The 12,500-nt window shown below is 34.3% G+C and overlaps 1 protein-coding gene across 1 annotated transcript in view; it reads left to right on the forward strand.

Moving 5' to 3' along the window:
* The first annotated feature begins 2,022 nt into the window (after nucleotides 1-2,022).
* LOC136848218 (uncharacterized) overlaps nucleotides 2,023-12,500 on the forward strand; it is a 23,161-nt gene continuing 12,683 nt past the window's right edge. The window contains exons 1-9 of the mRNA XM_067120552.1: nucleotides 2,023-2,081; nucleotides 2,535-2,594; nucleotides 5,253-5,465; nucleotides 6,658-6,832; nucleotides 7,606-7,700; nucleotides 7,891-8,026; nucleotides 8,667-8,804; nucleotides 10,456-10,562; nucleotides 11,299-11,417. Coding sequence (XP_066976653.1) covers nucleotides 2,535-2,594; nucleotides 5,253-5,465; nucleotides 6,658-6,832; nucleotides 7,606-7,700; nucleotides 7,891-8,026; nucleotides 8,667-8,804; nucleotides 10,456-10,562; nucleotides 11,299-11,417 — 1,043 coding nt within the window. The 5' untranslated portion in view covers nucleotides 2,023-2,081. The remainder of the gene's footprint in view (nucleotides 2,082-2,534; nucleotides 2,595-5,252; nucleotides 5,466-6,657; nucleotides 6,833-7,605; nucleotides 7,701-7,890; nucleotides 8,027-8,666; nucleotides 8,805-10,455; nucleotides 10,563-11,298; nucleotides 11,418-12,500) is intronic.

Consider the following 12,500-nt stretch of genomic DNA (forward strand, 5'->3'; position numbering starts at 1 on the left):
GGATTGAGGCTAACGAGGTCGACGAAGATAGAGACGAGACTTGAGCGTCTTTAAAAGGTCAAGTTCGCCTCGAAAGTTGGGTCAAGTTGGGTCAAGTCTGGAAGTTTCGGGATGAGAAGCGACAACGGATGCCTCGCTGATTACCTGGGCCACTGCCACTTTTTTCCTATTCAATTTTCCGCTGAACTTTTCCACTCAATTTCCCCCCAAGTTTTTTTTTATTTTATTTTTTCTAGGGCGCTTCGACCCCTCCCGTCATTATAATTTCAGGCCGCTCTGCGTGACACGTGAGAATTTCGGGCATATGATTTGTATGTTCTTGTGTGTGTGTGTGTGTGTGTATGTTCTATTGATTCCGATTTTTAGTTTTCTATAAAAGTAAACTATTGTGCCGGCTTTGTCTGTCCGTCCGCACTTTATTCTGTCCTCACTTTTTTCTGTCCGCACTTTTTCTGTCCGCCCTCAGATCTTAAAAACTACTGAGGCTAGAGGGCTGAAAATTGTTATGTTGATCATCCACCGTCCAATCATCAAACATACCAAATTGCAGCCCTCTAGCTTCAGTATTTTATATTTTATTTAAGGTTAAATTTAGCCATAATCGCACTTCGGGCAGCACTAATAGGTACGAAAAACATAGGCCACCACCGGACCGTGGCTGAGATTCATGGGCCGCGGCTGAGCGTTTATGGGCCGTGGCTAAGGCCACCTTCGGACAGAAAACTCGATTGCGCCGAAGAACCTTCGGAGCATTTTTTTCTTGTTATTCTTTTTATGGTTTTACTTCTAGTTCATCCTATACCAGTTAATCTTGAATACATCCTATATCCTTGTGATTATTTTGGCGTGTTTTATGCTTACGAGTATTGAATAGCGAAAGGACCAAACAATGGCCATTTCTAAATATATTTGGCTTTTTGCCATAATGGCCATCGCTTTGGCCATCTTGCGAAATGGCCAAAACGATGGCCAAAATACACGTTATCTCTCATGCGAGACAACATGCATTTTCGTAAACTGCCATCGTATGATCATTTTGATATATACGTATATATATATATATATTTATATATATATATATATATATGGATATAGATATACACATATATAGATAGATAGATAAATAGATAGATAGATTAATATAAACTAGAGCATGAATGAACATTTTATCTATGGAGCCACTTACTTCTTTATCAGGACCTGACCGATAACAAAATTCCAAAGGCATGGCATTTTTTGAACGAAGGGTTGATAAAGTGAGCGTTTTGGAAACAGGGATTATTAATCGGTGTGGCTCAAGACTAATGCCTTTTTCTTTCAAAAGATATCCATGACATTGCATACAAATTAATATTAAAAGTCCTTTTTTTATATAGGTTGGTCTTAGAATCTGCAAAAGCGCGCGATCTCAGAGACGAATCGTGGTGTATTCCAGAGTGCAAAAAATAACTTAAAGTCATATGCAAATAATTAATTCATCTTTGAAGCAGATTCAGCATTCTTGTTTGTTAAATCTAGCAGCTAAAAATCCTTAACGGCGAATCAGATCGTAAAGTGTTCTTAGAATTTCTCATATATCCAAATGATTCTGTAACACCTCTATAGTATACCTGGGTGATTCTCTCTCTCTCTCTCTCTCTCTCTCTCTCTCTCTCTCTCTCTCTCTCTCTCTCTCTCTCTCTCTCTCTCTCTCTCTCTCTCAGTGACTTTTCTGTCCTCTGCATGTTGATAAACTCCAAACAAATAAAATAATTTTTTTTAAATAACAACCTCCCCTAGTAACGACATAGCAACATGGCAACATTATCGTACGATAATATTGTCCCCTTTATCGGTTCAGTTGTAATGAAGAGACTTTAAGGAAACAAGAACGTGAATTTTTATCTTGATTAGATCTATACCCAACAGAAATAATGTTTTGGGTCCTTGAATTGTTGTACCAAAATCTCAAAAAAAAAAAAAAAAAAAAAAAAAAATACCAGGTAAGGAGATTAAGTCTAGTATACTTCAGTTAAGATAAGCCTCGACTGTGATCGTGGAGTGACAGGGGATCATTTCTGCTGGGATCTTAGAGAGAACAGGTAACGTGGCTATTAGGATGTAGTTTTTATAACTGGACGTATACTGTATATATGTATATATACATACATACATACATACATACATATATATATATATATATATATATATATATATATATATATATATATATATATATATATATATATATATATATATACATATATATATATATATATATATGTGTGTATATATATACAGTATATATATATATATATATATATATATATATATATATATATATATATATATATATACATACATATATATACATAATACGTACATACATATATATACATGAATGTTTTGTAAGTGAAATCAATTTAAATATTCTGCCATTTAACAAATGACTGAATAAATATCGGTATGACACAAGTATGCTCGAAACCTTTACACACATGAAATATCTGTCAGAAATGTCACTGTTTGACACTTCCGTCATTCTTCTTCCGTAGATGAACTTCAAGATTTGGTTAATCCTTCTGTCTGTGACTGCGCTCTCGTATGGCAGTGAGGTAAGTATATTATTGTTCATTTTAATACAGAAAAAAAAAAGGTTTAAATTTCTACGGCTACAATCTTTCGTTCCTTTTAAAAAAACATTTAAGTATCTTCTTCTTTTAACGTGCTTGTTTTCCCATTTGTATGGGGTAAGCACGATGCCTTCTTTTGAAGGGCTTTGATTTGGCTTTGGGGTAGACCGTAGTCTCGATCGGCTGCCCTGCTTGTCATCGCTTAGACCCCGGTAGCGTATGTACATGTATTGTACCAGTCACCAGCGCCCTTCTCCCAGCAGCGAGGAGTCGTTGCGCGGGTAGGTCGACAGTTCGAGACGTGTGAGGTGTCTGTTATGTTTTTAGAAGATGCTGGAGTGGCTTTGTTTGTGTGTGTACTAGTCTGTAACACCTATTTGCTTATGGCACAAATTAATTCATATCAGCCTCAGTAGTATTTCTTTTACCCTAAGCCTGAAATAGAATTATTGAAATATATGTGAGACAAATTGTTTGTTCCATGAACTGTTTTACTTTGTTGTTTTCATTTTCTTTTCCTGTTTCTTGAATTTGCATAATATAGATATTATCTCTCTGTTCTGGCCAATATCTGCCAGTAAACTGAAGCTGAAAGTGATTCTGAAATTGATAAAGTTACGGTGCAAAACTATTACATTCCATAATTTCTCACATATTTTGAATTTGAATTTGGACCTCTGTGTCTCAGGTTCATTTAGATGGAATGTATTGTGCGTGACATAAATGTCTAAATGTAAAGGTTATTTGGTCAGTCATAATCCGGGATACGTTATCTTCCTGATATGGGTAAGATAACCCATATAATTCTGTTGTATCTTGATAACATTGCTTACTATGTTAGTATGGCGTTGGACGATTAATTAACTTTCTGATGTTACAAAGTTTTGAAGTCTATCGTCCGTTATGATAGCGTATGATAAGGGATAAGAGCTCTAACGATCACTGCAGAGCTCAGCAACAAATTTTTGATGCGAGAAAATGAAGTTCAAAAAAATGGTCTTCTAGTTTATGAATTAGTCATGAAGCGACAATAAGGAAAAACCAGTGAAAAATGTGCCGAAGTTTCTTCTGCGCAATCGAGTATTCTGTACAGCGTACTGTATGAAACTCTCAGACACGGCCCATGGAAGTCTCTACCGCGGCCCATGAAACTTTCAGCCAAGTCCCGGTGGAGGCCTGTGTTGTTGGCACCTATAGCGGTGCCAGACGCACGATCATGGCTAACTTTAACCTTGAATAAAATAAAAACTACGGAGACTAAAAGGCTGTAATTTAGTATGTATGATGATTGGAGGGTGGATGATCAAGATAACAATTTGCAGCCCTCTAGCCTCTGTAGTTTTTAAGATCTGAGGATGGACAGAAAAAGTACGGACAGAAAAAAGTGCGGACGGACAAACAAAGCCGGCGCAATAGTTTTCTTTTACAGAAAACTAAAAGGAATTAAAGCTATGAGATTTTTCGTCTTAAAATATGTTTCAACAACTGATAAACATAAAAAGTTCATGTTGGAACCTTGGGCTGAAATGCGTTGGTTTTTTTTTAAGTAACTGGACGGAATTTATTTTTCAATTTCTGTTGATAAATTATAGCTTATCACAGAGTCGTCTTTCTTTTTAATTAATCCCGGAGAGCTTTCATTGTATTTATTTTTCTAGATTTACATTGAAATCCTGACCACGGAGTCTAATTAAAAAAAGATTCAAGAATAAGCACAACTGATTAAGACTTCTGTTTATTGACAAGCCATAAACAAGTTTCGAAAATTCACGCACCTTCTTCAGTGTGGTGCCTGAAAAGGAAATAACCAGTGGAAATCGAAGCATGTTTGGGATTTTTCAATAAGTCCTCATCAGCTGTAAGTGTGTTTTTTTTTTTTGTTTTTTTTTTTTTGCTGTGCAATGTATTTTAACCTGGTACTGAAAAAAAAATTATGCTGAATGTCATCTTGCTGCTAGAAAAAAAATTCACAAATACTTGTCTTTCAGAAATAAAATATTTACTATTTCATATGAATTTCGATATGCGGAGCGTGTTTTTTGGATTACCATGCAGTGCATTTTAACTCGGTACTGAAAAAAAATATGCTGAATATAATCTTACTGCTGAAATTAATCCTCAAATTCTCGTTTTTAAAAAAAAATTTGTTTTAAATAATAAACTATTTTAAATGATTTTCATGATCCAGAGAGCAAATTAGTCTTAAAAATTAATAAGTAAACCATTTTAAATGAACTACAGTATATAGAATGTAGTTTCGTCTTCAAAAGATAAAAGAAGAAATTCATTTCAAATAAATTTCAGGACGCGGAATGCAGCTTCGTCTTGAAATAAATAAACAGAATTTCAAATGAAATTCAGGATGCAAAATGTACCTTCGTCTTCACAAAAAAAAAAAAAAAATTTAATATGCGGCTTCGTCTTAAAAAAAAATATATTCCAAATGATTTTAAGGGTGCAGAATGCAGCTTCGTTTTAAAAAAATAAAAACTATTCTAAATGATTGTAAGGGTGCAGAATGCAGCTTCTTCTTAAAAAAATTTTTTTTTTAAATCTATTCCAAATGATTTTAAGGTTGCAGAATGCAGCTTCGTCTTAAAAAAAAAAAAAAAAAAAAAGTCTATTTCAAATGAATTTCAGGACGCGGAATGCAGCTCCCGGGGATCATTCCGAAGCGGGAGGTGTTTCTGCGTCGCTCCTTATTTCGGAGTGAATTGCGAAATAGACCCGGATGCAAATGACGACGAGGAAGAAGCAGAGTGCAGAGAGCGACCGGGTGCCGCCGTGTGCAGCGGACGCGGCTCCTGCATTTTCGGGAACTGCGAATGCATTCGGAGGGACAACGCAGCCGAGGTTAGTTTCAATGCAAATTTCAGGGTGAAATGAGATGTATATATATGGAGTCTCTCTCTCTCTCTCTCTCTCTCTCTCTCTCTCTCTCTCTCTCTCTCTCTCTCTCTCTCTCTCTCTATTTCGGAAGTAGTTTAGACCTCATCTGGTGTGAAGAAATCTACAGAATCTTACTGTCTGTATTTATATATGTATATACTGTATATATATATATATATATATATATATATATATATATATATATATATATATACATACATATATATACATATGCATGTATTATAGATATATATATATGTATATGTGTGTATATATAATACATATATGTATTTATATATATACATACACACATATATACATATGTGTACATATAAATGCAAAGGTCCCTAATCCTCTTCATTTTGGAGTTCAAGGTCAGTATAGCTGCAATTGCCTTGTAAATAAATTATCTTCTGCTCACTTCGCGATTGAGGGACAACATCAGAACAGTAAATATGGCTAAGCAGAGCTGCTACCCAAGGAGTTGTAGAACTAATGATCCGTTTGATTGTTCACTTATAATAATAATAATAATAATAATAATAATAATAATAATAATAATAATAATAATAATAACAATAATGTACCTCCTATCTTGGCTTATGCTGATTGATTGATTTATGAAATTTAGCGTATCAAGCCAAGCCCTGGGGCACTTTCGACCATTCAGCTCTTAAGACAGTGAAAAGAGGGCGTTGGAGTGGTTGGACAGCAAGATAAAAAGACCCAGAAATAGGAACCGAAGGGACGCTGTAAACACCCTTTGGTAATCACCTACAGTGCGCCACATGAGGTGCACTAACGGTACTACCCTAGTACGGAGCCTTGGCCGATTTAAATAATCATGTTCGTTAAAACGGGGTCAGTGTGGTACTAGCTCTTACTCACATAATAATAATAATAATAATAATAATAATAATAATAATAATAATAATAATTTTTATCTATATATTAATTTATCGATTTATTTTTTCTTTTTAATAAGTGAGATTTCTTCTTTGTTTTTTTCCCTTTACCTTCTCTTACCTCCTAATGTGCAACATATTCTTTGGAAGCTTGAGTTTCAGTTCAATGGCCCCTGTGGGCTTGTTCCGTATGAATAGGGTTCATCTTCCGAATGATAATAATAATAATAATAATAATACTCCTATTTCAGGTGGTCTCTGGTAGATTTTGCGAATGCACGAACTTTATGTGCAACCGATTCATGGGCCTCTTGTGTGGAGGTCCAAGCCACGGGGAATGCGTGTGCGACAAGTGTCTGTGCAAACCTGGGTGGTCTGGGGAGCGCTGTACCTGCGATGTTTCTCATGACGATTGCGTAAATCCAGGTGAGAATCGTCAGGGTTGCCATGTAGGGTTTTAAGACCAGGAGGATCCTTTAGGAGCTGATGTTAGAAAGCTTCTTGGACAATATAAAATCTTGAAGGATTCCGGTGCATGGGAAATTTGCTAATTCTAGAAACAGGTGCACAGTCATTTTAAAAGGAATTCATTCGTACAACAGTTTACAGAATGTTACACTGATATTCTGAATATGAAAAAGAGCCTGGTGGTTTTATAAAGACCCAGAAAACCATCTCGTAATCCGTTGATCTTGAAAGCATTTAGCAAAACTCCTTTCCTGCTATCTTTCTGAAAGGATCCCTTGGTGACAAACACCTGGAAAATTATCTATTTGTGCCGTAAAGAAATGCAAGGATGTTGCTCCCACATATCTATAAAGACACCACTGGTTCTTTAAACTTCAGAATGTTGTTAATCAATCACATGAGATGACAGCGGGCTGTTTCATTGATATTTACACTTGCTTAGTAATTTCACATAATCTATTAGCACCTGCTTAATAATTTCTTCAGTTTCAAGAGACTTGATCATTTTCATCCATGTCAGGAAACCAAAATACTTTCTTTTTAGTTGCACCCCACAGCTTAAGGATCTATTTTGGAAGTAAAGACACGTCCGAACCGTTTGGCTCCAGAAAAAGACACCTCTCTGACATATTTCCAAACTAATCGAACAACAAAATACACAGGGGTGTGGGTATACTAGTACTATCCTCGACTATGAAAATTCCTTACGTGTAAAATGAATTCCGTCTCAGATACTGGCGAGATCTGCTCAAACAACGGGAGATGTCAGTGTAACGAATGCGTTTGTGAGGACTCGTATTCGGGACAGTGGTGTGAGGAATGCCCAGTAAGTATCCCCTTTGCTGTGTTTCAACTGAAAATGGAAAATAGATATCTTTGTATTTTCTGGTACAGTCTCCCTTAACGATATAGAAGATGGGCGTTTACATTATTATTATTATTATTATTATTATTATTATTATCATTATTATTATTATTATTATTATTATTATTATTATCATTATTATTATTTGCAGACTTGTAAGGGGCGTTGCCAAGATTTCAGTGCTTGTGTATACTGCCAGACATTTGGAGGTCTTCACTGCCCATTGAACCATGACGACTACGCCAAAAATTGCCATCTCGAAATAGAAATAGTGGACGATCTTGGAGGTTTAGTGTGTCAGTTGCTTCCCGACACACACGCGCACATACATACAGACACACACATATATATATGTATATTAACTTTATCACATACACAATTGTTCTATGCATTAGTAGAATTACTAAAAGGACCTCATTCAAACTGGATGGTATCTAATGGAGTTTTTATTCAAAAAAGTAAGTTTTTGAATAAAAACTCCATTAGATACCATCCAGTTTGAATGAGGTTCTTTTAGTAATATATGCATATATATACTGTATATATGTGTATATATATACTGTATATATATATATATATATATATATATATATATATATATATATATATATATATATATATATATATATATATATATACACACGCACACACATTTTATATATATATTGTCTGTGCGGTTGTGCATATAGTGTGTGTGTGTGTGTGTGTGTGTGTGTGTGGTTGTGCATATATAAAAATAGAAGGAAAAAACTACAGTGTATAATCATTTTAACCCGTGTATACGAAATGGTACTTTGCTTACCCTCACTTTGAATTCTTTCAAACACACAGTCTTGCAGCGTATTTAAGCTAGACAATGAATCAAGTCAATGAATTATTCCAACGAAGAGTAATGCCACCGGACTCACGCCATTCTTTTCAAAACAGAATCAGCCGAAGACGAGAGGATTTGCCGGTTTTTGGATGGGCAAGACTGCGCATACACCTTTTCTTACAGCACCAAGGGACGCCAGAAAATCCGATCTGTCAGGCAACGCGAATGTCCGAAGCATCTGGAGGTTGAATGTAAGTTGACCTGTTTGGCTGATGACGATGGGAACGAACACCTTTACAAAGAGTCGTCCAGTTTCTGTGCTAGGTTTCATATTTCACTTCCGGTGTACCTGGAAGTATTTGGTTCTCTTATATATATACAGTATATATATATATATATATATATATATATATATATATATATATATATATATATATATATATATATATATATATATATATATATATATATAACACTGGAAGAGAAACAAATACTTCCAGCCCCACACACACACATACATATATATATTTATTCCCCCTCTATTACCTACTTCTTACAGTAGCTGTCCACCTTCTCCATCTTTTTCTTCTTCCTATTTTCACTTTCCATTCAAAACCAGATCAGTCGGTCCAGTCATACAATTGCCTTGCTCCCCAACCTTCATTTCTCATTGAACTTTCGATGTCAATGACCCTGATCACTGCGACGCCAAATAATTTTCAAGCTGTCAGTCTCATTACACTCAGTCTCCGCGTTTTTTTCTTTAATTTTTGTTTACAAATAATTACCTTTTTCAGTTGTCTCAATTCTCTTTTAAGCAAATGCCATATATATATATATATATATATATATATATATATATATATATATATATATATATATATATATATATATATATATATATATATATATATATTTTTTCTAATATTTACATTTGCTGAAGGCTGACAGTCTCTACGATAAATGTATAACATTTTGATAGTAATAATTTGCTGTAAAGAAATTATTTGTATGCATTACTACATGTAATATATTATCCCAGGTCCAAATAAACGTTGGGGTATATTTTAAGCGTAGTTTATTCCCAGACAAGAATCCATGGTGATACTAACAATTCAGTTACAGAAACTAGACTCGCTGTTATACAGAAAGCATCAGAAAACGTTAACAGTACAAACCATAAATATATATAATAAAACCTTAACAGCAGTTCTCCATAATACCAATAAACAACCATTACCATTGAACGGACATACATACTTATACAACAAACGACTCAAGTATACAACACAACATTTTTACAAACCAACCAACTCCTCCGTATAACCGGTTGATTTCAAACTCTTGACTGAGAAAAATCTGATACAACGCGTCACTGTTAACGAATCCGGACAGAAAGGAGCAGCGTGACTAGACAGGCAGCTTAACCCCTTGTGTAAATTAGAAGGAAATAGCAGGGAATTTTTTTTTTTTTTTCTCGGAGTAATAATCTCTTAAGGAATCTGACCGATAAATAAGTATATTATGTACGTGCAAAGTAAAATATGCTGTTGTACTTCTTACGTTTTCTGTCCATTAGATAATTTTTTATTTAATTTTTGAAAATTTTTCCTATTTTTAGTCAAATTTTTCGGTACCTAATTTTCATAACAAAATAATACATTTTTCAGTTCTTCTCAACGTTAAGTCAAAGTACAAAGTTTGTAGTGCATTCATGTAAATTTATTCCATTAAAGCTTTGCATTTAATATTTTTTTCCCATTTTTCGAAATTGGGTATGATATACCCATGGTTAGTATGGTGTGACTCGAATTGAAGGTTAGAGTTCTAGGGTTAAGGTTGATTTGAGCTGAGCGTAGACTGAAGTCCTCACAAAAGTTCCTTTGCGGTTGTCTACATCAGCTGTCGCCGAAGGACAATACCAGTGCAATGCAGGAGAGGAGTTTACTGTTTCCTCGTGGATGCCGAGTGGGGTTCTTCCCAGGAAAAAATATCGGTGGACTTTTGAGGTAAATGTTCATTTTTAGTTCATTTGTTTTCCTTTTTTCCACTCAGAGAGTAGTGAATATCTTATCCTTTCGTCTTGAAATATATAAGCTGCCTCACTTCCTTCTGTTTTTCTAGAGAAATCTTTAGTAATAGTTTGATTTCTGTTTGTGATGATAACTTGTTTATGCGTGCGCCATAAGCCTGTGTTTGCTTTGATGAGACAATTAAACCGTATGTGTGTGTGTGTGTGTGTGTGTTTATGCAGACGAGTTAATTTATAGATTTGTTGTTCATTGTAATAGTAAGTTCTGGGCGGGTATTGAGTACCGTGCCAAACTTATAGGTATTGAATACCATACCAAACTTGCAGGTACTGCATACCATACCAAACTTCCAGGTATTTAATACCATACCAAACTTTCGGTTACTGGTATGGTACTCAATACATGAAAGTTTGGTATGGTATTCAATACCTGGTAGTTTAGTATGGTATTAAATACCTGGAAGTTTGGTATGGTATTCAATACCTGGAAGTTTGGTATGGTATTCAATACCTGGAAGTTTGGTATGGTATTCAATACCTGGAAGTCTGATATGGTATTCAAAACCTGGAAGTATACCAAACTTACGGGCATTGAATACCGTTCCAAAAAATACCGGAACAACTAAAAGACAAAGTAAGTGATTAGTTTTCAGGGAAAAACGTCAATCATTCCACTAACCTAACTCGTTCCCCATTCCTCTGTCATCCTGCAGACTTACGAGGAAAAACCGATGGCTATTTTTTGCCCAGACATTGAAATTCCCGAGAGTCCGAATTGCAGAAGCGACATGTTGATCGTGTCCAGTCCGACGGAGCACAGAACTGCAAGAAAGTAAGAGAGAAATATATTTTTCTTCCTTCATTTGGTGTTTCCGATTTTACATCATTGGTTGGATGTCACAGAAAAGGAGAATCGATTGTTTTATATGAAAGCAAGATGATGTTAAGTGCTTTTTGTTATTGGAGTCTAGGATATTTCAGGCCATGAGAGGTATAGGTATTTGAAGCATGTCACTTGGTGTACCAAGATACATACATACATAATACATACATACGTACATACATATATACATATATATATGTGTATATATATGTATGTATGCTTGTGTGCGTGAGTGTTTCATTCCATGCCAAGGAACCCAACTGAAATTAGTAGAAAATCTCTGTATATATATAAATATATATATATGTGTGTGTATATGTGTGTGTGTGTTTGTGTGTGTATTAATTACTTATGGCCAGCAAGAACACTAATTAGCTTGATACAGACATTATTTCAGGACCATAATCCAACAAGCCACTTCAACACTTTCATCAAAAATCTTGTAAGGAAACTTGAAAATATCTATTATGGGCCCCACTATTTCATATAATTTCTTGCATTATTATTATTATTATTATTATTATTATTATTATTATTATTATTATTATTATTATTATTATTCGCAAGATGAACCCTATTCATATGGTGAAATTCAAGCTTCCAAAGAATATTAAGGTGTTCATTAGGAAGAAATAAGAGGAGGTACATAAGATAAATTAATAAATTAATAAACAGATAAATAAGTATGACCTCTTCCTAATGAACACCACATTCTTTGGGAGCTTGAATCCCAAGTCAAAGGCCCATATGTGCTTGTTCCATATGAATGGGTTTCATCTTCTGAATAATAATAATAATAATAATAATAATAATAATAATAATAATAATAATAATAATAATAATAATAGCATGAGTCAATAAAATCGTGTGCTTATTCCACATGAATAGGTTTCATCTTTTGAATAATAATAATAATAATAATAATAATAATAATAATAATAATAATAATAATAATAATAATAATAGCATGAGTCAATAAAATCGTGTGCTTATTCCATATGAATAGGTTTCATCTTCTGAATAATAATAATA

The sequence above is a fragment of the Macrobrachium rosenbergii genome, chromosome 18 (assembly GCF_040412425.1).
Source record: "Macrobrachium rosenbergii isolate ZJJX-2024 chromosome 18, ASM4041242v1, whole genome shotgun sequence".
Taxonomy (NCBI): Eukaryota; Metazoa; Arthropoda; class Malacostraca; order Decapoda; family Palaemonidae; genus Macrobrachium; species Macrobrachium rosenbergii.